Source organism: Dermochelys coriacea, chromosome 3, assembly GCF_009764565.3.
Source record: "Dermochelys coriacea isolate rDerCor1 chromosome 3, rDerCor1.pri.v4, whole genome shotgun sequence".
Classification (NCBI taxonomy): domain Eukaryota; kingdom Metazoa; phylum Chordata; order Testudines; family Dermochelyidae; genus Dermochelys; species Dermochelys coriacea.
In genome coordinates this window covers 152628776-152652356 of record NC_050070.1, presented here as the reverse complement: position 1 = coordinate 152652356, position 23581 = coordinate 152628776, and the positions used below count along the sequence as shown (strand labels likewise).

The 23581-nt window shown below is 45.3% G+C and overlaps 1 protein-coding gene and 1 long non-coding RNA gene across 2 annotated transcripts in view; one reads left to right on the top strand and one right to left on the bottom strand.

The window, feature by feature from the left end:
• DNAH8 (dynein axonemal heavy chain 8) overlaps window positions 1-23581 on the bottom strand; it is a 617537-nt gene that overhangs the window by 370358 nt on the left and 223598 nt on the right. Inside the window, exons 26-27 of the mRNA XM_043511607.1 lie at window positions 21201-21396; window positions 16826-17022 (exon numbers count right to left, since the gene is read on the bottom strand). Of these exons, the coding sequence (XP_043367542.1) occupies window positions 16826-17022; window positions 21201-21396 (393 nt within the window). The remainder of the gene's footprint in view (window positions 1-16825; window positions 17023-21200; window positions 21397-23581) is intronic.
• Window positions 5528-21585, top strand: LOC122459460. The gene is made up of 3 exons (XR_006280173.1): window positions 5528-5641; window positions 9629-9631; window positions 21575-21585. It is a non-coding gene; the product is annotated as an uncharacterized LOC122459460 (long non-coding RNA).

The window sequence follows — 23581 nt, the reverse complement described above, 5'->3', positions numbered from 1 at the left end:
TAAAAAGTTGGACTCATCAAAGTGGAGGTCTTGTATAGTATTTTGGGCCTCTCTTGGGATGACTGGAACCACAAGTCCCTTCACATGATCCTTTGGCCAAAGATTTGGATGTTGTATCTGTAGCATCTACCACAGCCTGGAGAGCCACCTTTGCTACCAATTTCCCCTTGTCCAGAGAGGATAGAAACTGGGCTCAGTCTTCCATGGGCAGTTTGTCTTTAAATTCTGCAACGTTCTGTAGGTGTTAAAATTGTATTTTGTTAATAAAGTGTGGTAATTAGCTACATGAAATTGGAGGCCTGTGAAGGAGAATACCTTCCTACCCAGGAGGTGAAGTCTCTTGACCCTTTATTTGGCAGGGTAGATTTTTGGTAATGCAGCCAAGCGCTCTCCATAACTGCCTGTACCACCAATGACTTAGGTGCAGATGGGAAAATAAGAAGTCAGCACTCTTGACCAGCACAAAATAGCATCTTTTGGCTCTTTTTGGCATACGGGCATGAGATGCTGGTGTGTACCAGATGCGGCTGGCCTCATTGATTGGAAGGGCCTCCTGGTTGGCCCCTGTGGTTATAAAATGTCCAGGAATCAATGTTGAGGGTCCTGAGCCTCCTCTAGCAGGATATGTAGATCATTAGTGACCCTTTGCAACAACTCCTGATATTGCCAGTGGTTATCCGGTGGAGAGGATGATGGAGTGGTTGCAGCATCCAGAGACTATAAGGAAGCCCCCATCAGAACCAGCAGTACCAATGGAACCAGGTCTGGTTCTTCCTTCTCACATATTGACAGAACCAGCTGATGACAGGTGGAGAAGTGGTATGACTCCTGAGAAGTTCCTACCAGGGGGCCCCAATAAGGCCAGGAGGAAGAATCCATAGATCATGGTGGACCCCCCCCCAGGAACTAATACCAAGTGTCCCAGGGTGGGGGTTCATAACTGGAGGGATAATAATGCCTTGGCTGTCTGTCAGGACTCTTCGGCCTTTGCGGAGATACTAGTGCAGCTATCTCCTCCAGTCCTCCGATTCTGAGGACAGTTGCATTGGTAGCAACGGAACGCTGGTAATGAGGAGTTCCTGCCCAATGGATGGAGACCAGACCTCTTCTGAGACAACAGCATCGGTTCTTCCTCCGGGGTAAGGACTTCTCTCAGGAGGGCAGGGCCCAAAAGGAGCGGAGACTGCAGGTAAGGAAGGAAGATATCCTCCAGCATTACACAAAGGTCTCTCTATGGCCCAGAGTCCAAGGAGTTCCAGTACAAATGCATAAAGGGCCCAGTGCATGGGACAGAGCCAGACGGACTTTGGAATGACAAGATCATACCTGCATTCATAGATAGGACTGGAAAGCATTTGTCTTTCTGCCCCGGTCACCGTCAGTCACTGTTGAATCCCTCTTTTCCCATACCTTACCCTCCAGCCTGAGGGTCTCGGCAGACCTGCTTCTGAGGGTTCCATACACAATGTCTTGCCCAACCTGGACCAGTTCGGGGAGGAAATGTATTTCTCCTGGACAATCCGATGCAGGGATCTGTCCTTATGCTCATACAAGTGTCTCTGACTCACATGGGGAGTCCTGTGTGATGAGTCCTTGGTTTGTTGGGCTCTGCTCCAATGCTTGTGCTTGGAGAAGCACTGCTGGTCGGCTGAGGTGGATGTACAAGGGGTCTCTCGGGCCTGTGTTAGAGCAGGGCCTCATAGCTTCTTCCATCAGAGACTTTTTCCGTCATAGCTCTCAGGCATCTTTAGTTCTGAGCAAGAAGGATTTACAGATATTGCACTTCACAAAGATATGTGCCTCATTTAGAGAGTATAGGCACCTGTGATGCTCATTGCTGATGGAGAAGGAGTGAGGGCAGGAGACACAGTTCTTGAATCCCAGGACCCTGGGCATACTCCCGGGACCAGGAAAGATTTCACCTCAACTGGGGAGAGGGGAAGGGTAGTTTTCTATTCTATACTAAACTATACACTACAATTCCTAAGGTAAGATATAAACTATTTACAATTAAATTTTACAGATTCTGCAATAACTAAGGATGACATGATTCCAACTCAGGCCATCCAGCTCTAAGAAAGAACTAGAGAAGCATTGACCCACACTGCCTCTTATACCCTCGGTTGGGAGCACAAGGAGAGTTACTGTGCATATGCAGATCAAAAGACACTGCTATGAAGAAGTTCCAGGCTTGAGCACACAGTGCGCACACTTACCCACATATACAATACACACAGGGACAGTAACTCAAAGAAGAAGTTGAAGCCAGAGAAATTCAAACTGGAAATAAAGGAAATAGAAAAGTTTTAACACTGCGGTTAATTAACCACTGGAACAACTTGCCATGGGTTGTAGTGGATTATCTATCACTGACAATTTTTAAATTAAGTTTGTACGTTTCTTCTAAAAGATGTGCTCTAGTTCAAACAGGAATTACTTCAGGGAAATCCGATGGCCTGTATTATTCAGGAGGTCAGATCATCGTGGTCCTTTATGACCTTGTCTTCTGTGAATCTAGGAATCCCAGAACATCAAGTAAAAGATGGGTCTTCTCCTGAAGAGACACACTAAAATCATTCTGCCACCTTAGATGATATCTAGTGAAATTGGTTTTGGTCATCAAATGGAAAAACTGAGAATATAGCTACATCCTCATCTACGGATGTTGATGAATTAATGTCAGTCAATTATCTCGGACAGGATCAGCACCCACAACTTCCTAATCAGATTTGTCCTCACAGTCAGAATGTATTCCAAGGGAAGTGACCCACAGTTATTGGATACTGGATACTCCATTAACAAGAGGACACTATTAGGATGGGTGGAACCAAAGTGAACAATATCAAAGCACACTTCTGCTCCCAATCCCGCTCAAAGCAAAGGAGGTTCAGCACTGAGTCTCTTTAAAGGGAAGCAGTCAATTTACTATAAAACATAGGCTTTCTTGCTTTCTGAACAAGTCTCAGAGCAATGATCATACCTCCTCTTTAACACCAAGGAAGAAGTAATTAATACTGAATTCAGCTCATCTCTATTGCCTATCTCAATCCTGAAGACTTTTTGGAGTTAGTCTTCAAAATAGTTTTGTTGCTCTAAATTAACCCTAACTCTGAACATATAGGCTTTTCAACAGTAGGTAGCTTCATTAAAACTTTCTCTAAGAGAAGGAGTTTAAGCCTTGACTAACTAGTCCTAGTGCCAATATGGAATAACCTTCACTCAAATACTAGGAATGTTAATCCATGATCAACATCTTGATCCATCATGGTAATCACCATTTAAAGCCAGAAATATTGCTAAAATAAGGCATTTGATTTAGTGCCGCACAATATTCTGATTAAAAACATAGCACCGTACAATTTCTGTTAAGCACATATTTGGTGGGATATAAAATCTCCACACTAGCCACTTCTGTGGACTCAATCAGCCCAACCCAACTATGCCGGCAATAAGTGTCAGGTTTGTGGGGAGAACCCAGATCAGTTGAGAGATGGATGAGAGGGAGACCAGACCTCCTGCTCTCACTCTGTGAAAGATGCCTGGATATGGTCAAGAATTGCTTGAAGGATTGCTGCTTGTGAGAGCCTCCCTGAGGGAAGGTATGACTCATATGGAATTATAATTTTGATTTAAGATTAGTGACTTGCATGCTATTGCTGAGTACAGCTGTTGCAGACGGTACCCACCAGAAGGGCCTGACAGTCAAATAAAATAGTTTTGTCTTGTACATCTGCCCAAGGCCCCAGCAGCGCTTTGCCACAAGCTCAGGGATGATCCTGACACAAAATATTAAATGGATTAAGAACTGGCTAGCTGATAGATCTCAAAAAGTAGCCGTCAATGGCAAATAATCATTGAATTTGGGTTTTTCTAGTGAAGTTCCATAGGAATTGCTACTAGGTCCATTTCTATTCAATATTTTCAACAATCTGGAAGTAATATAAAATCTCTGCTGATAAAATTTGCAGGTAACACAAAGACTGGCGGAATTGGTAAATAATAAAAAGAACAGGGCAGTCATATAGTTAGGGCCCTACCAATTTCACGGCCGTGAAAAACGTGTCTCAGACTGTGATATAAGCCCTTCCCTGTGAAATCTGATCTCCCACTATGCTGCTGGGAGCGCCCCAACTGAGGGCTCCTAGCTGCAAGTCCCCGCTGGGCTGTGGAGGGGCAGGACTTGTCCTTCTGCGGTATGGCCTCTCTCGGGGGAGATCAGACCCCCCCCATAGTGCCTCCCCCTGCTGCAGGAACCTCTGGGGCTGGGCAGCAGCCCCAGAGGTTCCTGCAGCCAGAGGCGGCTTGTGGAAGTGGGTCCGATCTCCAACTGCTGCTGGGAGGGCCCCAGCCAGGGGCTCCTAACTGCGAGTCACTGCTGGGCTGGGGAGGGACAAGACTTGTCCTTCCCCTTTACAGCTCCTCTGGGGGGCGGGGAATCAGACCACCTCCATGTACCTTTTGGATTGGGACCCTCACAGTTAAAATACTGTGAAATTTCAGATGTAAACATCTGAAAACATTAAACTGACCAATTTTTAAATCCTCTGGCTGTGAAATTAATCAAAATGGACTGTGAAATTGGTAGGGTCCTACATACAGTGAGCAATCTGAATCACTTGGTGAGCTGGGTCCATTCAAACATAATGCATTTTAATACAAGTGAAGGTCACACCTCTAGAACCAAAGAATGTAGGTTATACCTACAGAACGGGGGACTGTATCTTGGTCAACAGTGATTCTGAAAAGGATTTAGCGATCGAAGTGGACAAGCAACTTCACATGGGCTCCAATTGTGATGCTATAACAAAAGGGGCTAATGAAATCTTTGGATGTATAAACAGGAGAGTAGTGTATAGGAATAGGGAGGAGATTTTACCTCTGAAAAAAGCATTGGTGATATTGATACTAGACTATTACATACCGTTCTGGTGTCCACATTTATAACAGATGTTGAAATATTTAAGAGGTTGCACAAAAGATTCATAAAAATGATTCAAAGATTGGAAAAAAAATGCCTACAGTGAGAGATGTAAAGGCCTCAATCCGTTTAGCTTATCAAAAAGAATACCGAGAGGTAACTTGATTATGATGTATTATGGTGAAAGTACCTTCACAGGGAGAAAATACTGTGTACTAAAGGGCTCTTGAATCTAGCAAATAAAGGCATAAGAAGAACCAATGGCTGGAATCTAAAGCCAAACAAATTCAAATTAGAAATAAAGCACAAATTTTTAACAGTAAGGGGGATTAACAATTAGAACAAACTACCAAGACAACTGGTAGATTCTCAATTTTTTGATGTCTTCATATCAAGACTGGATGCCTTTCTGGAAAATATGCTTTAGTCTAATACAAGTTACTCTGCATGATGGAAGGGTAAGGTTTGATAACTTGCATTATACAGAAAGTTAGACTACATGTTCTAATGATCCTTCTGGTCTTAAAATCTAATAATGTTAATTACATCAATGAACAAACCAGAAGGGGAAGTTACTCACCTTACAGTAACTGAGTTGTTCGAGATGTGTGTCCCTGTGGGTGCTCCACTCTAGGAGTCGGTGCCTCCTGGCGCCATTGATCAGAGATTTTCGGTAGCAGTGCCTGGTCAGGACGCAGGCGCTCAGTTGGTATCTCCCATCTCGTTGGAATCTTCCTGAGTGCCTGTGTCCCGCACCGCCCTCAGTTCCTTCTCTACCATGGAGCGATTATACTAGTACTCCAAAGTAGAGGGGAGGAGAGTGGGGAGTGAAGCACCCACAGGGACACATATCTCGAAAAACTTCAGTTACTGCAAGGTGAGTAACTTCCCCTTCTTCTTCGAGTGCTGTCCCTGTGGGTGCTCCACTCTAGGTGAATGTGTAGCAGTTCCCACTATGGTCGGTGGGACTTTGGAGATGCGGCAATGAGTACTGTAGAGAGTACTGTATGGCCTACTATGGTGTCTGCCATGGTATCTTGTGTGATAGCATAGTGTTTGGCAAACGTGTGTTCAGATGACCATGTAGCCGTTCTCCAGATGTCAGAAATGGGTACGTTATGTAGGAAGACAACGGATGTCGACATAGCTTGAGTGGAATGAGTTCTAATGCCTTTGGGAGGTTGCATATTTTGAATACAGTAAGAGGATCTGATGCAGTCAGAGATCCACTTGGACAGACATCGTTTAGAGATAGCCATATCTTTTGGTGATGGAGACAAAGAGTCATGGAGATTTACAAAATGGCTTAGTCCTGTCTAAGTAAAAGGCGATTGTTCGCCTGACGTCGAGAGTATGCAGGGATGCCTCATGTTGAGTCTTGTGCGGTTTGGAATAAAAAGTAGGCAAGTATATCGGTTGGTTAAGGTGGAAGGTGGATACCACCTTAGGGAAAAATTTAGGATGTAGTCTCAGAGTGACTTTGTCTTTGGAGAAGATTGTGTAGGGAGGATGGGCCATCAGGGTGCTTATTTCACCTACTCTCCTTGCTAATGTTATCACAACTAAGAAAGCTACCTTCATGGACATATGGAGAAGAGAGGAGGTAGCCAAAGGCTTGAATGGAGGTTTCATGGGAGCATGAAGAACGAGGTTAAGATTCCATGTAGCTGCTGTTGGGTAAATTTCACCGTAGAGATTTTGCAGGCCTGTGAGAAATCGTTTTATCATGGGGTGGGTAAAGAGTGAATAACCTTCTAACAGGTCGTGGAAGGTAGTAAGCGCCACCAGGTGTACTTTGATGGAGCTGAGCAAAAGTCCGTCCTGTTTTAGTTTCAGGAGGTAGTCTAGAATGTTAGGGAGGGTCACTGTATTGGGCGTTAGGTGATTACATTAGCACCAGAGGGCGAAATGCTTCCACTTCTGCAGGTAAGTTTTATGAGTGGAGTCTTATCTACTGTGCAGGAGGACATATCAGACTTGCTTGGAACAGGCTAGTTCATGAGTTTGGAACCATGAAGGAACCAGGCTGTCAGGTGAAGCTTTTGGAGCTGGGGGTGAAGAACCCGTCTGTTGTCCTGGGAAAGGAGATCTGGCCTGTTGGGGAGAGCCTGTGGATGACGGGAGGACATGCAGAGTAGGTAAGGATACCACGTCTGTCTCGGCCAAGCTAGGGCAATAAGGATGACCCAGGCCTTGTCGTCTACAATCTTCCAAAGAACCCTGTATAGCAGAGGGATTGGTGGGAAGGCGTAGAGGAGAGAGCTGTGCCACGGGATGAGGAACTCATCTCCTAGGGATGCAGTCCCGAGTCCTGCTCTGGAACAAAACAGTCAACATTTTCGATTCTGGGTTGTGGCAAAGACATCTATTGATGGGGTGCCCCAGAGGGAGAAGAGCTGTTGAAGTATTGCGGGATGCAGTTCCCATTCGTGTTCTGTTGAGAAGTGTCTACGTCGGCAGTAGTGTTGTGGCAGTCTGGTAGGTAGGAAGCGATGATTTGTGTTTGATGTTGTATGCACCAATTCCATAGTCTGATGGCTTCCATGCAAAGGGAATGTGATTGGGCTCCCCCTTGTTTGTTGATGTAGTACATACATGCTAAGTTGTCTAGTAAGACCAGAATAGATTTGTTCTTTATGAGGAGAAGAAAGTGAAGGCATGCTCGCCTCACTGCTCTGAGCTCTAAGAGATTTATGTGTCGGTGTGTCTCTGATGTGGACCACTGGCCTTGTGCCCCGTGTCCACCTAGATGCACTCTTCAACTGATTAGGGAAGCGTCCGTGGTGAGCATAAGCATGGGGGATCGTTGCTGGAAGGAACCCCCCGTGCAGAGGTTTTCTGGTCTTGTCCACCAATGTAGGGAAGCTAGAACATTGGGAGGAGAAGTTAGCAGCATCCCTAAGGTGTCTCTGTTGGGTTTGAAATTGGAATTGAGCCAGCCCTGAAGGTATCTCATGTGTAGCCTGGCATATTGGACCATGAAGGTGGTGGCTGCCATTTGACCAAGGAGTTGTGGACAGTTTCTTGCCTGTGTCCTGGGACGAATAGAGATCGTGCGTATGAGCTGCATGATAGCGAGGAATCTGTGATACGGGGTGAGGCTCTGCTCTGGATTGAGTCAAGATGAGCTCCAATGAACTCGAGCTGTGGTGTAGGTGTCAGGGTGGATTTTTGGATGTTTATTTGGAGGCCTCGGCTGTGAAAGAAGGAGATGGAGAAATGGGTAGCTTGAAGTGTCTCGCCATAGGAGTTGTTCTTGATGAGGCAACCATCCAGGTAGGGGAAAAGCGTGATCCCATGTTTGTGGAGGTGAGTCACGACCACGGCTAGAGTTTTGGAAAAGACTCTCGGCACTGTGGAGAGGCGAAAAGGAAGAACTCTGTATTGAAAATGGTCATGACCGATCGTGAATCGTAGGAAGCATCTGTGAGCTGGATGAATTGATATATGAAAATAAGCATCCTGTAGGTCGAGGGCTGTGAACCAGTCCCCTTGATCCAGTGCAGGAATTATTGTGTCCAATGTGACCATCTTGAATTTTTTTATCCTCACAAATTTGTTCATTCGGCGAAGATCTAGTATAGGCCTCCATCCCCAGTCTTTTTCTGGTCAGGAAGTAATGGGAGTAGAACTCTTTCCCTCGATGTTGCTTTGGCACAGGTTCCACTGCACCTAGCTGGAGAAGATGAACAACTTCTACATGAAGTAAGTGCTCATGAGAGGGGTCCCTGAAGAGGAACGGGGAAGGGGGAAGGGTAGGAGGATAGGATATGAATGAGATAGAGTAACTGGATTGAACTATTTTGAGGACCCAGCAATCCTGTGTAATATGCTACCAGGCATGTTGGAAACTCTGGAGGCGGCCAAATGGGCAAGTAAGCTGTGGAATCAAGGGGTGGTCGCGCAGACCCTCGACCAAGGTTTCAAAATTGTTGTTTATTCCCGGATGGGTGGGAGGTGGTTGCTCGAGCTTGATTTTGTCTGCGCTTAGGGGGTCTAGAGCGATTCCTATTTATGTCATATGGTTTGGGTTGAGACCGATAATGTTGTGTGTGTGGTCTTTGGTAAGGTTGGTATTGTTTGTCTCCTGGGAAGAGATGGGTGAATACCCAGGTGTGCAGTGTCGCTCTAGAATCTTTCATAGTGTGAAGTAGTTCATCGTTTTTTTTGGAAAACAGTTTGTCTTTATCAAAGGGGAGGTCCTGCACTTTGGTCTGCAGATCTTTAGGGATGCCAGAAGCAGAAAGCCATGAAGATCTGCGCATAACCACAGCAGTTGCAGTAGTATGGACTGCTGTGTCCGCTGTGTCTAAAGAGGCTTGTAGGGCTGTTCTGGAAATCAATTGGCCCTCGCTCAGAATTAATTTAAAGTCCGCTCTCCTATCCTCTGGAACGTAGGAGGCAAATTCAAAAAGTTTATTGTAGTTATCAAAATCGTAGCTGGCAAGGAGTGCAGAGTAGTTTGCAATCCTGAATTGTAGAGTGGACGTGTAAATCTTGTGACCCAAGACGTCAAGGCGTTTAAGGTCCTTGTCTTGCAGGGTGGGCGGATATTGTGGCTGTTTCGTCCTTTGTGCGACTGCATCTATGACGAGAATTCGGTTGTGGGTGAGAAAATAGGAAGCCAGCATCCTGAGCAGGAACATAGTATTTAAGTTCAGCCTTTCTGCAGGTAGGTAATAAAGAAGCTGGAGTTTACCAGAGTGTCAGCTGGTTCCAGGAGTGCTTCATTTATAGGGAGTGCGATCTTTGAGGGTGCAGAGGGTTGAAGGATTCTGAGGAGTTTGTGTTGTGTCTCCTGAACCTCTTCTAGGGGGATGTCTTGACTGAGTGCCACCCTCTTGAAAAGCTCTTGAAATTGTTTACAGTCGGTTCATGTTCTGTTGAGGCCAGGGGAGAGGGCTCCGTCTGGAGTAGATGGAGAATTAGGGTTTGGTGAGTCAGGATATGGTTCATAGCTCCCAATCTCAGGAGGGGGTTCAGGTATTCTACAAGTGGACGGAGCTGGAGATCAAGGCACAGAAGCAGGTAGTGGTTTCATGGAAGAGGTCTGAGGAGAGTGGTAGGAGGATGTGGCCAAGGGTACCACTGGGGCCTAGGCATAAGGTAGGAGAACTCAGGTGCCGTCCACAGTGGGGGGGGGCAGCGAAGTAGGGAAACTGAGGCTGGTGGCTGTGGACCATAGCCTGAGGTGGAAGAGGGTCCGGTGGAGGAGGAGAGGCAGGTGGGGAGAACTCCACCTGCTGCTGTATATTGGGTTCGCTGTCAGTGAAGGTAGCCAGTCCAGGTGGTGAGAGCGGCTGTTCAAAGAGTTCAGAGTAGCAGCCGTGTTAGTCTGTATTCGTATACAGCTGTAGCTCACGAAAGCTTATGCTCTAATAAATTTGTTAGTCTCTAAGGTGCCACGGGTACTCCTTTTCTTTTTGTTCAAAGAGTGAGCCCTGTGTATCCAGGAGCGGAGAGTTAGGCTCAGGTGGCACTGAGAGGTCACACTGAGTGAGGAACTGTTGCTCCTCCTCTCTGAGCTGCGTTGAGCCTGGACTGTGCTATAGCGCATTAGCAAGTGAAAGTGAAAGTGTCAGCAGTGGGCGGGTCTGTTGGAGGTTCCCTGCAGGGGGTCCGCTGCTGGTGCAGGAGGCAGGCTCGGTGCCGACATTCTTCCCGGCACTGGGGCAGAGCGCGCAGTCAGCACTGCAGCTATTTTAAGCGCGGAGGGGGTTGGTGCTGACGTCCTTGTTGGCACCGGGGCAGAGTGCACAGCCAGCACCATGGCTATTTTTAGCACTGAGGCGCTAGGTGCCGCGGAAACCTTCCCGGTACGGGAGGTCAGGTCCTGCCTCTGTAGTCTGCAGGAGCCGCGGCTGAAGCTTTAGAAAGAGCTGAGGCGCCTGCCTGTGGCGCTGTCAGCACAGGGGGTAAGGATCTCACGGGAGACCCTTTACCCTTGTCAGAGTCTCTCCTATGAGACTGCTGTGCTTCTTGCCTCTGTTCCAAAGAGGGTGAAGCAATGCTCCCCACTGGTTCGGATCTGGCCGGGGAACTTGTAGGAGCGGGTTTAACTTTCCCTGTCTCCGAAAGCGGCTGCAGGGATTTTTCCATCAGAAGCATTTTAAGTCGCAGGTCCCTGTCGCGCCGAGCCCTTGACTTGAGGCTCGTACAGTGGAGGCACTTTGCAGGAATGTGGGTTTCCCCGAGGCACTTCACACAATGTGAGTGCCCATCGGACCGTGGCATGGAGTCCTGACGGGAAACCCACTTTTTGTATCCTGAAGCCCCTGGCATTGTGAACTAGAAATGGCAGGGGAGAGTGTTTCAGCAGAAGACAAGCTTGAAGCGAAAAGTTTTTTTGTTTTTGTTTTTTAACTAAGTAACTATGTAACTACACTAAAGGAAGGGAAACAACTGGGATGTAACTAATAACTATTTCTATATTCTTTGTTACTTTTTTCCTACAGAGACCAGGGAAGAGAAGTAGCACTGCCCCGAGCCCCGTCTTCAGCCGGGGACGGTTCAGAAGGAACTGAGGGGTGTGCGGGACGCAGGCGCTCAGGAAGATTGAGATGGGAGATACCAACTGAGCACCTGCATCCCGACCAGGCACTGCTACTGAAATCTCTGATCAACGATGCTGGGATGCACCAACACCTAGAGTGGAGCACCCACAGAGACAGCACTTGAAGAAGAACTGAAGAATAGGGTTAACAAGCCAGCATATAACAGGGCAGAGAGCCAAAGACAACTGCAGAGACTTATGCAACAGTGTGGAACTACCTAAATCTATCTAGCCTAATTATAAAAACAGAGAAAACACAAAAAATAGCTCAGTATAAATGATTATTTTGGAGATTTTTAAAATGCAAAGCCAATGAAAGATTGAATGTGAAGACTGGAGCTTCTGACCTTAAGTTGACAGAGGTGAGGAGGAACTAAATGACAGCTGGGGCTAGGTACATTCATAGTTCCAGAGGGCACTGCACTTTCAAGAGTTCTATCTGAAGGCACCTGGAAGCATCTGTCTCCCATAAGTAGGATCCATATTTGCAATACACAAAGCAGAAACAATAACAGCTCAGTCTAATTTATATCCCTCTCTTTAGCCACGCCCACTTTTGTGCTTTTTTCAAGAAACATCCTTACAAAACGTTATTTTATCAGGAAATATATATCCTTCTCTAATGTTAAGTATGCTGGGTGCCACAAAATTCTGGACATTAACTACTCAGAGTAGTTTAATTAATTGTAATATTTGAGGTATTTTTAATTCTAAATATAAATAATAGAAAATGCAACCATAAAAGTAAATGTCATGGTAAAAGAATATTATGCTGCAGTAAATTTCCATTTTTTAGTGCTGCTCACCATATTATCAGCCCTGGTGTACACTATGAGTTTAGGTCGAATTTAGCAGCGTTAGATCGATTTAACCCCGCACCCATACATACAATGAAGCCATTTTTATCAACTTAATAGGCTCTTAAAATCGATTTCTGTACTCCTCCCCGATGAGGGGATTAATGCTGAAATTGACATCACCAGGTCAAATTTGGGTTAGTGTGGATGCAATTCAATGGTATTGGCCTCCGGGAGCTATCCCACAGTGCTCCATTGTGACAGCTCTGGACAGCACTCTGAACTCGGATGCACTGGCCGGGTAGACAGGAAAAGCCCTGAGAAATTTTGAATTTCATTTCCTGTTTGGCTAGTGTGGCAAGCCGATCAGCACAGGTGACTGTGCAGATCTCATCAGCAGAGGTGACCATGGAGTCCCAGAATCGCAAAAGAGCTCCAGCATGGACCGAACAGGAGGTACTGGATCTGATCGTTGTAGGGGGGAGACAAATCCGTGCTATCAGAACTCCATTCCAAAAGATGAAATGCCAAAATATTTGAAAAAATCTCCAAGGGCATGAAGGACAGAGGCTATAACGGTGACCCACAGCAGTGCCACGTGAAACTTAAGGAACTAGGCAAGCCTACCAAAAAACCCAAGAGACAAATGCCCGCTCGGGGTCAGAGCCCCAGACATGCTTCTATGATGAGCTACATGCAATTCTAGGGGGTGCCCCTACCACTGCCCTACCCCGTACATGGACTCCTGCAAAGGGGGAGTCTCACGCAACAGGGATGAGGATTTGGGGGATGAGGAAGATGATGAGGAGGGGGATGTTGAAGACAGCACACACCAGGCAAGCAGAGAAACCGTTCTCCCCGACAGCCAGGAACTGTTTATCACCCTGGATCCAATACCCTCCCAATCCGGGCTCCTGGACCTTGAAGGTGGAGAAGGCACCTCTGGTGAGTGTACCTTTGTAAATACAATACACGGTTTAAAAGCAAGCGTGTTTAAAGATTACTTTGCCCTGAAGACTTGAGAGGCATTCATGGCCAGTACAGCTACTGGAAAAGTCTGTTAACATGTCTGGGGATGGGGCAGAAATCCTCCAGGGACATCTCAGTGAAGCTTTCCTGGAGGTACTCCCAAAGCCTTTGCAAAAGGTTTCTGGGGAGGGCAGCCTTATTACGTCTTCCATAGTAGGACACTTTACCATGGCAGGCCAGTAGCACGTAGTCTGGAATCATTGCATAAGAAAGCATGGCAGGTGTGGTCCCAGTGTTTGCTGGCGTTCAAGCAACATCCATTCTTTATCTCTCTGTGTTATCCTCAGAGAGTGATATCATTCATGGTCACCTTGTTGAAATAAGGGAATTTTATTCAGGGGACGTTCAGAGGTGTCCGTTCCTCCTGGGCTGTTTGCCTGTGGCTGGAAAGAAATCATCCCCGCTGTTAGCCAAGCGGTGGGGGGAGGGGTGAAGCGATCATCCCAGAGAATTGGGGGTGGGAGGGTTAGTTGGGTTTGTGCTGCATGTTAACCCAAAAACATCAGCTCCTCCTTTTAAATGGCCAATGTGTCTTTTTCAATTTAATCTCCCTTTTTTTCCTCCCACAGCTGCAAATGTTTCAAAATTGCAACTAGCATCTCCATCTCAGAGGCTAGCACAGATAAGGTGGCGAAAAAAAAACGCACTCGCAATGAAATGTTCTCTGCGCTCAGGCAGTCCACCCAACTGAAAGAGCCCAAGGGAATGCATGGAGGCAAACAATGGCAGAGTCCAGGAAAGCACAAAATGAACATGAGGACAGATGGCTGGAGCAACAGGAGAGGTGGCGGCAGCATGATGAAAGGAGGCAGGGTGCAATGCTGAGGATCCTGGAGGATCAAACTGGTATGTTCCAGCGTATGGCTGAGGCGCAGGAAAGGCACAGATCGCCACTGCAGCCCCTGTGTAATCAACTGCCCTGCTCCCCAAGTTCCATAGTCTTCTCACCCAGACGCCCAAGAATGTGGTGTGGAGGGGGGCCCTCTGGGCACCCAACCACTCCACCCCAGAGAACTGCCCAAGCAACAGAAGGCTGGCATTCAATTAGTTTTGAAGTGCAGTGTGGCCTTGTCCTTCCCTCCTCCCCCACCCCACCCCGTGCTTCCCTCCCACCCCACCCCTCCCAGGCTACCTTGGCAGTTATCCCCCTATTTGTGTGACGAATTAATAAAGAATGCATCAATTTGAAACAACAATGACTTTATTGCCTCTGCAAGCAGTGATCAAAGGGGGAGGGGAGGGCGGTTAGCTTACAGGGAAGTAGAGTGAACCAAGGGGCGGATTTTCATCAAGGAGAAACAAACAGAACTGTCACACCGTAGCCTGCTCAGCTATGAAACTGGTTTTCAAAGCTTCTCTGATGCGCAGCATGTCCTGCTGTACTCTTCTAACCGCGCTGGTATCTGGCTGCGTGTAATCAGCAGCCAGGCGATTTGCTTCAACTTCCCACCCTGCCATAAATGTCTCCCCCTTACTCTCACAGATATTGTGGAGCACACAGCAAGCAGTAATAACAATGGGAATATTAGCTTTGCTGAGGCCTACCCGAGTCAGTAAACTGCACCAGTGTACTTTTAAACATTTAAATGTGCATTCTACCACCATTCTGCACTTGCTCAGCCTATAGTTGAACAGCTCCTGACTACTGTCCAGGCTGCCTGTGTACGGCTTCATGAGCCATGGGAGCAAGGGCTCGGCTGGGTCCCCAAGGATAACTATAGGCATTTCAACATCCCCAACTGTTATTTTCTGGTCTGGGAATAAAGTCCCTTCCTGTAGCTTTTGAAACAGACCAGAGTTCCTGAAGATGCGAGCGTCATGTACTTTTCCCGGCCATCCTGCGTTGATGTTGGTGAAACGTCCCTGTGATCCACCAGTGCTTGCAGCACCATTGAAAAGTACCCCTTTCGGTTTATGTACTGGCTGCCTTGGTGGTCCAGTCCCAAGATAGGGATATGCATTCCATCTATCACCCCACCACAGTTAGGGAATCCTGTTGCAGCAAAGCCATCCACTGTGACCTGCACATTTCCCACAGTCACTACTCTTGCTAGCAGCAGCTCAGTGATTTTGTTGGCTAATTGGATCACAGCAGCCCCCACAATAGATTTGCCCACCCCAAATTGATTTCTGACTGACCAGTAGCTGTCTGGTGTTGCAAGCTTCCAGAGGGCTATCGCCACTCACTTGTGAACTGTGAGGGCTGCTCTCGTCTTGGTATTCTTGTGCTTCAGAGCAGGGGAAAGCAAGTCACAAAGTTCCATGAAAGTGCCCTTATGTATGCGAAAGTTTCACAGCCACTGGGAATCATCCCAGACCTGCAACACTATGCAGTCCCACCAGTCTGTGCTTGTTTCACGGGCCCAGAATTGGCGTTCCACAGCATGAGCCTGCCCCATTGCCATCAGGATGGCCAAATTGCCAGGGGTGGAGTGGGGGCGGGGCCTGGAGGCAGGGAGGGGAATCGAGCACCCATGGGGAAGAGGGGAAGTCGGCGCCTATGGACGGAACCCAAGCTTTGGGACCCCGCAAAGGGGGAGGGTCCCAGAGCCTAGGCTCCAGCCTGAGCCTGAACATCTATACTGCAATTTTACAACTCTGTAGCCCAAACCTTGTGAGCCCGAGTCAGCTGACACAAGCCAGTCGTGGGTGGGTTTAATCACAGTGTAAATATACCCTAACTCACCTCACTTGTGGGGTGCTCCTGCTTAGGAAAAATACAGTATATATAGTTTATTCCTGTTGCTGTAAGGTCATAGTGATTTCTTTCAGCTGTTATTCAATTTATTTCCACATCCTTCTCCTCCAATCTTCTTCAGTTGTCTTCTTATTTTAGAAGATGAAGAGACTTATAGAGCGGTGGTTCTCAACCTTTCCAGACTACTATATCCCTTTCAGGAGTCTGATTTGTCTTGTGTACCCCAAGTTTCACCTCACTTAAAAACTACTTGCTTACAAAATCAGACATAAAATTACAAAAGTGTCAAAAAACATTATTACTGAAAAATTGCTTACTTTCTCATTTTTGCCATATAATTATAAAATAAACCAATTGGAATACAAATATTTTACTTACATTTCAGTGTGATATTAAGCCTGTTTTTCACTTGTGAGCCTTGTCATTCGGCAGCTGGACAGCAGTGATATGGTATTGCCCCCCCTTATTTCTGTGCCGCTGCTGACAGCGGCACTGCCTTCAGAACTGGGCAACCAGAGAGCAATGGTTGCTGGCTGGGGCGTTCAAGTTGTTTGTGGCAAGGGAAGACTATTTTTTTAATCCTGCTTCCTTTCCACCCCATAATATCCACTTCCACCCGCTCCCGCCTTGTTTGTTGAATTTTTATCCTGCTCTTGGTATTATGGCAGTGGATCCTGTGGTACCTGCGGGATCCCTGTCCCACTGCATGGCTCTAGAGCCTGTCGTAAAACTAGGCAAAAATCTCAATGAGTTGACATGCCCCCTGGAAGACCTTTGTGTACCCCTGTTATAGAGGATACTCCTCTAGAAATGCTCATCAATAAATTTACCTGAACTTTAGCATCTCTGTCTTCTGTCCACAGAACTTTATATTTCTGAAAGTCTTGCAGTGCTTCACTAGCTGCTTTTCTTACGGAATTTACAGACGAGGAGAGGAGCACAACTAGTTTAGAAATATCTTTGTGTTCTGCAACACCCGGATAAAAATTTCTTAGCTTTCTTACAGGAATGCTGTCATCGAGTACTTCTGTAAAATAAACAATTTACATGAAAGTTAACAAACCATTAAAATCCACCTTCAGATTTCCAAAAATATGAAACTAGAATCATCTCCCAATATATTTTTAACAAAACAGAAGACAAAAGAGTTAAACCAAAAATTGTGGAAGTGTCAAAACCTGTAACCTGTACTTTATTACTGCTTGGGTTGTTGCATCCCATTCCCTTCTCCTCTATCTATATGTTGCCCATTTTCATTTTAAATTTTCAAGGACTCTGTCTTCATTCTTCTTGTAGAGTGGACACCTAGCACAGTTTTGATGTTATTTTATGTAAAGTGATATTTATTAGGTTTTTTAAAACCATACATTTCAAATATTTAACCATACAAGCTCTCTCAAACAATATGATGTACTTTATCTCTTATATGCGACACCCTTGTGATTCCATGAAAGACCCTTTTCTAAGCAGACATCCAATTGTGTCAAAATATGTAGTTTAAGGATCCGTAAATGTCACTTGTTGCCCAAGAGACACATTTTAACTTCAATTTCTATATGTGAGAGGTTAGTACATAAGTCCATTAGGGATGTCAAATGATTTAAAAAAATAATTACAATTAATTGTGAGATTAAAAAATAGTAGTGATTAACTGCAGTTTTAATTGTACTGAAACAATAATAGAATACCAATTTAAATTTATTATAAATATTTTGGATGTTTTTCTACCTTTTCAAATATATTGATTTCAGAATATGTGTACAGTGCTCAGTTTATGTTTTTTTTAATAAATATGTGTACTGTAAAAAAGATAAAGAAAAGAACAGTATTTTTCAATTCACTTCATACAAGTACTGTAGTGCAATCTCTTTATCGTGAAAGTGCAATTTACAAATGTAGGGATTTTTTACATAACCTTAGTCAAAAAACAAAACAATGTAAAATTTAGAGCCTGCAAGTCGAAGCATGAAGGGGCATATGAATGTTTAGCATGTCTGGCACATAAATACCTTGCAATGCCAGCTACAACAGTACCATGCGAATGCCTGTTCTCACTTTCAGGTGACATTATAATTAAGAAGCGGGCAGCATTATCTCCCATAAATGTAAACAAACTTGTTTGTCTTAGCAATTGGCTGAATAAAGGGGAGGACTAAATGGACATGTAGGCTCTAAAGTTTTACATTGTTTTGTATTTGAGTGCAATTATGTAAAAATAATAATTCTACATTTGTAAGATATTTCATGATAAAAAGATTACACTACAGTACAAATATTTGTAACCAAAAACAATAAGATAAAGTGAGCACTATACACTTTTGTATTCTGTGTTATAATTGAAATCAATATATTTGAAAATGTTGAAAAAGTCAAAAAATATTTATAATAAATTTAAATTGGCATTTTATTATTATTTAAGAGTACGATTAAAAATGTGATTAATCACAACTATTTTTTAATCTAGTTAATTTGTTTTGTGTTAATCACATGGATTAACTCCGATTAATCTGCAGCCCTAATTTACATACAATTCAACACATTTTTAAAAGTGTGATTCCCAGTATTTTTGTTGACAATTATTTTTATGCTATTTTCTCATGTTTTCTTTAAAAGAGTCAAAAATATTTTCAGGAAGTAATCACGGCTGGCCTTAGGAAAAATAGCACCCTGGGCAAACTTGTATTTTGCCGCCTCTGGCCCCAGCTGCCTTCCCAGGCTCCCTACGCCATCACCCTTGCCCCCACTGCCTCTCCTCCCACCCCCATTGCCCCAAACTCCCTTCTATGACCTCACACTTCAGGCCCACCCTGCTTCTTACCTCTTAATCACAGCACCGCCCCTGCCCACATTACCCACACGTAGGGCTGGTCTTGCCCTGCAGTGATTCACATCTGGATGCCATGGTGATGGGCATCAAAGGAAACCCCACAGAAGTCATTTTGACTCTCCCAGCAAGTGTTACAGGAATTCCCTCATTTGGTCATTGAGTAAGACAGCAAAGACAATATAGTAGGCAGTCTTCCGCATTCTCACAGAGTGAGCGGGCTCTGGGGCAGAGTCGTATCTCTCCTGCACCTCCCAAACTCTCCCACTCAGCACAGCATCCAGCTCCTCTGCCAGAGCCCCAGAGGGTTGGCAGCCCAAGGGGAGGCGCAGTCACAGAAGGGCACCAGAAGGCTGGTGTTGGCAGAGGAGCATGGTGACCTGAGAGTCCCAGAACGGATGGAGGGAACCGGAGCTGCATAGATAGAATCACAATGGTGTGGTGACATAGGGGCTCCAGAAGGGCAGATCTCTCCCCATCCCAATACTGAGCATCCACAATATTGAAGTGCCACTCCCCAGTCCCAGGGAAGGTGGCTTATTGCGGGAGGGAGAGGTTAAAATGCTCCAGTGAACTGAAGGTAGCTAGGGTGCGTGGTGATGGTGGAAGGTTGGCTCCTGAAATATCCCCAACCACCAGCACTAATACCTCCCTTTGGGATGAGTAAGAAAAAGGGGGAGTCCATGAGAGCTGGGGAGCATGGGGAACTGTGAGGTCAGAGTGTGGCATGCAGGAGGGGAACCTTGAAGATGTGAGGGACCCCCTGATAACTGGGGAGAATGAGGCGAGGGGAGGCTGAGAACTGGGAGGCTGGGACTGGTAGGGTAGAAAAAGGTGCTTCCTGGGAGATGTGTGGGCATGGAGGGCTGCTGGGAGCTAGGGGCACAGGGAGGGGTACTCCAGGCTCTTGGGCATGGGGGGGCCCTGGGAGCTGGGTGGGCTGGGACATAGAGGCACAGGGAAGGCCCCTGGAAGCTGGAGGGTGGGGGGCCTGGGAGCTGGGGGCACAGGGAGGTGTCTCCTGAGAGCTGGTGGGGGCTTGTAGATGGGGGCATAGAGAAGGGGTCCCCTGGGAGCTGTTGGGGGCTGGAACCTGGGGCACGGGGTCAGGACCCCCTAAGACTTACTGATCTCTCTGCCCTGCAGTTTTAATTCCCAGTCCCTTCCCTTCCCATCCCAACCTGGAAGAGGCTGGCAACTTCCAGCTCCCATTGGCTGGCCAAGATGCCCCACTCACCTTCCATTGGATGAGGACAGTCTGGGGGAATGACGCAGAGAAGAGCCTGGCTCGCTGTCACAGAGTGTGGAGGCAGGACTTGGAGCCAGGCTGGGAAACCACGTGGAGCAGAGAGCAGGTGGCCTTTGCTCAAGAGCAGGGAAGTGTACGCAACGCTCCTGCGATGCTAGGCTGCACCCCACAGGCAGCGAGGGGAAGCCCAAGCCCCTGGCCTATGCATCACAATGCCCCCCGACTATGGCGCCCTGGGTGGTGCCCACATTGCCCTGCCCTAAGGCCGGCCCTGCAAGTAATGCTCTATGCATCTCTACATTCTCTCATATCATGGCATATTAATTAAACTCTAAAAATTCTGTGCAACACATGCCCCTCATGATTTAAATGACAATCTAGTCACCTATCTTAGTTACTTATATGGCCACCATCACCTCAGCATCCAAGCATCCTACAATCTTTAATGTATTTATCCTTACTATATTCCTGTGAGTTACAGAAGTACTGCTATCCTGAATTTACAGATGCAGAATTGAAGCACAGACAGAAAGCTTTTGGTGGAGCAGATTACTGAATCCAGGTCTCATAAATCCTACCCAGTGCCCTAACCCTCTTGCATCCTTCCTCTCTCTTAATAATGCTGGTAATAGGACAATTCTGCATATGTCCACTTTAGGAATACAGTTAATAATGAAATCTTTCAATTATAATGTCAGTGACCTGAATTATAATAACAGCACTGCCTCTCTTTCCCATGTTAACCATCCAGTGAATGAAGTTTGCATAACTCTTTATTTTATCCAATAACATGATGTACTACATTCTTCAGTAGTAAGAAAGTAGGAGCAGTACATAAAGGTAACACTAACAAGTTTATGTTGCTTGAAGTTAAAGGGGAAACTTATACTGTGACAATATTTATATAATGCAATAGTTTATCTAATTATTACATAGTTTATTACTACTCTCATGAGTATGAAATACCCACTTCTGTTAAATACAACTGACTAAATTAAAGTAAAAATAGCTAAAATAATCCAAAAGAATACACACTAGGTCCCTTTCAAACCAAATGAGAATAATCATGAAATATTCAGAAGCAAAGATATTTTATTAGAAGAAAAAAGTTAAAGCAAGCAAAAAACCTTACTTTCTTCTTTTTTGGCTGTTTTCCCTGCTACCATACTGGGTGATGAGGAGACAACAGATACATTTCTGTTCAGTAATATACTAGATTTTTGTAAGTGTTGCTGTCCCCAATGTGCGACTCCACGACTTACTTCCAGTGTTAATTGGATCATGCGATTGATGGCTTGCTGTATATCATCCAAACTAGGAACCATTACCTGCACGAAATATACAAAATGTTGTTTAAATAAATGCACCATAACCTAATTTTCCAAGGGCTACATTGAGCCTTTTGTCATAGTCCTTGCTAAGGGTGCTGCATAGCTGTGCCACCTCAGTAGGAGTTCAAAACAATTGTGACTCAGAAGCACCCCTCTGAATCACAATTGTCCAGAGCTCTGTTTTACTCAGGAATGGACATGTGCGACATTGCCCCATTGCCAGCCACAGAATATTACCTTTCTTGTGTCCAACTACTCAATGCCATTGCTTGTACTAACCATGGCAGAGCCCCCCCCCTTCCCCCACAAAATTAAAGGATTTCACCTCCTGCCCAGGAATATTTCTGAAGTTGGGTGCCATCTCCAGCTACCTATTCTGTCTGAGGAAGCTCATCCCCCCAACCAGTGTGAGATTTGTCAGACCTTCACACCTATGGATTGCAAAGACTGACAGGCTAGGCTTCAGATCCTTCTAATTCAGGAGAGAATTAGAGAGAATTAGAGAGCCATGAGAGAAGCTGAATTATCCAAGGTTCCTGGCTGGAATCCTTGAAGGAGCTGACAAAGACAGATACAGGTTCAAAAACCTTCACTTCTGGATTTGTAAAGCTGACCTCAACTTCCTCAGCATCATTACCAGGAACAAGACTGCCATAAATATAAAGGGAAGAGTAACCACCTTTCTGTATATAGTGCTATAAAATCCCTCCTGGCCAGAGGCAAAATCTTTTTACCTGTAAAGCGTTAAGAAGCTAAGGTAACCTCGCTGGCACTTGACCCAAAATGACCAATGAGGAAACAAGATACTGGAGGGGGGAAAAAGTTTTGGTCTGTCTGTGTGATACCTTTGCCGGGAACAGATCAAGGATGCAAGCCTTCCAACTCCTGTAAAGTTAGTAAGTAATCTAGCTAGAAAATGTGTTAGATTTCCTTTTGTTTTTTGGCTTGTAAAATTCGCTGTGCTGGAGGGAATGTGTATTCCTGTTTTTATGTCTTTTTGTAATTTAAGGTTTTGCCTAGAGGGATTCTCTATGTTTTGAATATGATTACCCTGTAAAGTATTTACCATCCTGATTTTACAGAAGTGATTCTTTTACTTTTTCTTTAAATAAAATTCTTCTTTTAAGAACCTGATTGATTTTTCATTGTTCTTAAGATCCAACGGTTTGGGTCTGTGTTCACCTGGACTAATTGGTGAGGATATTATTATCAGACCTTCCCCAGGAGAGGGGGTGTAGGGCTTGGGGGGATATTTTGGGGGAAGACTTCTCCAAGTAGTCTCTTTTCCTGTTCTTTGTTTTAAATCATTTGGTGGTGGCAGCATATTGTTCAAGGACAAGGCAAAGTTTGTACCTTGGGGAAGTTTTTAACCTAAGCTGGTAAGAATAATCTTAGGGGATCTTTCATGTGGGTCCCCACATCTGTACCCTAGAGTTCAGAGTGGGGAAGGAACCTTGACAAAGACCATTTCTGAAAATGTCCTGTAGTGTCACAATGCAATAATCATATGATTATGATTAAGGCATATTCATCTTTTTGGTCCCAGATTAGATTAAATTTCTTTTTAAAGATGCAGATTTTTCTCCTCCTCCCCCCCTCCCCACCATGGTGTCACTATGAGGCAGAGTTAAGGTAATCTGAGTGCCCTAAATGTGCCTTTCCATATCTCAGTATGTTTGCATTTCTTTTAAATTTAATATTTATTAAATTTGTTGGATTCATAAAAAGGTTACTTACATTGTAGTAAATGAAGGTTATTTACTTATACCTGGAGTTCTCCAAAATTACTCTGCACATTCACACTTACGGGTTATGTGCTGTCCACTGCAGGCTAATGGTAGAACTGTCTACAAGCAGCACCTATTAGAGCACACATATGCTCCCTCCTGTCTCTCTCCTCAGTGTACCTTAACGTTCTGAGGGTGAGTCTATATAGGGGTTCTGCACTGTTTTCTGCCTCAGTTCCTTCCACTACCAACATAGAGAAACCATAATATAACTCTAAGAAAGAGGGGAATGTGGGAGGGAAGGGTGAATATGCAGAATCATCTAGAAGAACTCTAGTTACAAGTAAGTAATCTTCATTTCTACTTTGAGTGGCTCTGCATATTCCCACTTGTGAGTAGTATGGCAAGCAGTGCTGAAAACTCAGGACGTAGAACAGAGTCCTAATTAAATAAAG